At 51.6% G+C, this 3,407-nt stretch overlaps 1 protein-coding gene across 1 annotated transcript; it reads right to left on the reverse strand.

Moving 5' to 3' along the window:
- Positions 1-482: 482 nt before the first annotated feature.
- On the reverse strand, positions 483-3,176 carry LOC310775592 (uncharacterized protein; the record flags this gene model as incomplete). Its single annotated transcript, XM_083635758.1, has 1 exon — positions 483-3,176. One exon carries the CDS (start codon positions 3,174-3,176, stop codon positions 483-485), a length of 2,694 nt encoding a protein of 897 aa, XP_083491884.1.
- Positions 3,177-3,407: the final 231 nt, after the last annotated feature.

The following is a 3,407-nucleotide window of genomic DNA, read 5'->3' on the forward strand; positions in this document are numbered from 1 at the left end:
ATTCCCGAGTGCGGCGCTACCACTCCCCCAGGGGATGGGTCAAATGCGGAGAACAAATTTCACACATTGTGTGACAATCAGTGGGACTTTACCTTTACTTTAACTTAAGCAAGGAATACAAATATCTTATAAGTCAATTGTAAAACATTAGCTGATGCTGGTAAAATTCACACTTGGACCTATAAAAATGTACATACGTTTTTTTTTGCAATAAAGTTTTGCTTTTATTGATGTTACAACATACATACAATAATAAGAAAGCAATATACAGTAGCATAACCAAACAATGCTACATACATTCAATGACAGAAATTTGTAAATTCACAAAAATGTACTTAAGTTGTAATTGGGTGTACAATTTATGTAAAAGTATTTTTTTTTACAATCTTTTAAACATGTAATTGTAAATTTGTATGAAAACACGACACAGAGTCTTGTCGTTATTACACTCTAGATTAGATGCTGATCTCCTTCCAGTTACCTCAGCTGTTCTGGTGGGTCTGTCTCCTCCGGAGGTGCTGACGCGAGCGCAGGGGTCTAAGGTGGAGCTTGTCTTCTCTGTCGTCTCTGTCTGAGGATGACGTCTCCACACTGCCCTTCCTCCACAGCTCTCTGTTCAGTTTGATCCTCCTCTGGGCCAGAGGCTTCACCCCTGGTGGATTGATGTGAATTTGCCTCTTGATCTGAAGGTCCATGTGTTTGTCCACTGGGGAGGCGGGGCGTTGGATGAATAGGAGTTCATGCTGGTGGGGGAGTCGGAGACCGCCGCTCTGGGGGAGATCTCGTCTCCCCCGAATGTCAGGGGCGGATTGAGGGCCGTCATGTCGAGTGGGATGGGGCAGAGGCAGGGTCCGGTCGGACAGTGGAGGGGTCTTGAGCAGTGCAGTCCTCACAGTGGACTTTTTCCCCTCGTCCTTCCTCAGGGTGACTGCGTTGGGGGGATCCTTTGGTATGGCCTTGGTAGCCTTTAAGGGTTTAGTGACAGAGGAAGAGGATGAGGACTCGCGACGTTGACCCTTCACTCTGTAGGGTGATGGCTCTCGAGGAGGTGGCTTTCTGCCACTAGAGCTGCGGCTCCAGTATCCACCAGGGAAGCGAGACTGTGACCTAGACATGTAGGCTCCTCCTCCTCCTTCCCCTCGCTCCCAGCCTCCTCCCCGGGATGGGGGAGGAGATCGTGGTGAGCCTGAGCGCCGATACCCATAAGACCTTGAAGGAGAACGTGTATGTGAGCATCCACAACTGTGGCTGTTGCATCGAGAAATAGGGGAGCATGGGTAAGATCTGCCACCGGAGCGTGAAGGGGATCGATAAGAGTAAGGCATGCATCTGAATCGACCGTATGACTTGGAATCATCCAGTTTGGAGGTAACGTCATCCTGGTGGTGGTGCTGCTGCCGCCTGTAGAAACCTTCCTTAGAAAGGGGGGGCTGGGAGATGGAGGGGGGCAGCAGGCCAAGAGGGGGCTGGGCACCAGCGGGATCCCAGGGAGTGTTGACCCCTGGTGGTCCAGGGACAAAGACAGGCTGGGGCTGGTAACTGACTGGAGGTGGAGGGACATGGCTGTGGGCAGAGAAGTAGGCAGAGAAGTAGGGAGGTGGATAGGACTGTGGAGGTAGTGGGTACAGGGAAGGCGCCGGGTAGACTGGTGGGGCAGGACCGGGAGGTAGATATGTCTGGAGGAGAGGGGGGCTGTAAGGCTTGTCCCAGTGTCTGCCTCCCCCTCTGGGGATGTGGTGCTGCCTTGTTTGGTAACCTGAAGGATGAGGCGGCCTTGAAGGCGGTGGATGTTCAATCACAAGTACAGGTACAAGGTAGCCCTGGTGGCTCACCTGGTGTCCACTGTCAGAGGTTCCAGAAGAGTCTGGTGTCCCATTAGGCTCCGGCTCAGTCTCACCTGGTGGAGGTGCTTCACCCTGACTGGCTGAGTGCATAGTAGAATGGTGTTCAAGGGAAGGCACAGGCACAGGTGCAGGCGCTGGTGAAACGTCTCGTCTCTCAACAGGGGGAGGAGCCACAGGCTGAGTAGGCGGGACCTGCGCTGGAGGGGTAGTGGTTGCGGGGACGCTGGGAGCAGGAGGGTGCGAGATGTTGGCCATTAGCCGGTCCTGCTGTCTGGAGGGCAGAGTCCTGAGTAACTGCGGGCGGGGTGGGAGCGGGGCTGCTTGGTGCAGTGCCTTGCGCCCATGTTTGGTATAACCTGTCGCCTTCATAAAACTGTTGACAGCCTGTCGAAGAGAATTGTTGGAGATGAGGTTAGCAGGTGAAACAGACTCTTTGCACGTGAAGCAGATGTGTTCCTCTGAGTCCAGCAAGGTGGTCCTGATGCACTCATCACAGTAACTGTTCCCGCAGCAGGGCACGATGACAGCATCAGTCATCAGGTCATTGCAGATTGGACAGAGCAGTTCATCAGGAAGTGGGTCAGACTCATCCTCAGAGGAGGACTGGTACTGAGGAAGGAACGGAGGATGCTCCTTCTTTCCTAGCGCATACACCACCTCAGCATCAATAGTGGGAATAGCGTATTCTCCATGGCTGGTTAACATGGCTCCTTTGCCACCTGGGTCTGCTTTCACCATGAAGCTCTGAGGAACGCCCTTACTAACCTTCACAGGCTTCGGACCCTTCACACATTTATCCATCAGCATGGGACATTGCTGTATGTTGTGGCCAGCCTTTCCACAGCGAGAGCACATATAGTTTGCAGGAGGAGGAGGTCCAAGTGACTTCTTGGAGTAATATATTTGATCATAGTCATGGTTGGACTGAGAGAGCATCGCTCTAATCTTGTCTTCCTCCGATGCATTTGCGTCAGCCAGGTTAGCAGTCTTGCAGAGTAGGTCCAGTGGTAATGGGGATGAATCGGTGGGTCTTGAAGATCTCACCAGATCTGCGACCGAACGAACTATAATGAACGCCTTCCCTGCAGGTTTCACACCACCGATCGGAGTGCGGCGGACGATCACAGAAGTGTGTGTGCGGATGTGGGCTTCATCATCCCTGTACTCTTCCTGAGTCTGTGCATTGGTGATTTGCAGCTCACAGTGTTTGGCCTTGAGACCCTCCTGAGTCATAATCTGCCGTTTGAGTTGTTTGAGTGTGATATTGAGCCCATCAAAAATAACGGTGTTGTGGCTCAGTTTGGAAGAGAACTTGTAGTGAACACACGACATTTTTACAAGATAAATCTAGCACATGAAAAAACAAGACACTCAATGGACTCTGTGGCTTGGGCTTGGTTGATGCTCTATGTTGTTGCCGCAGGTTCAGGGTTTATGAGCTCTATGAGCAAATGACATCCAATTTATAATCTCAGCGGGAAGGATTGATGACGTCACTAATGACGTCATATCAACCAGAGCGCAGCACTGTCTAGCCAATAGGAGGAGCCAGACACATTTCGA

The sequence above is a fragment of the Poromitra crassiceps genome (assembly GCF_964638095.1).
Source record: "Poromitra crassiceps genome assembly, chromosome: 4".
Lineage (NCBI taxonomy): Eukaryota > Metazoa > Chordata > Actinopteri > Beryciformes > Melamphaidae > Poromitra > Poromitra crassiceps.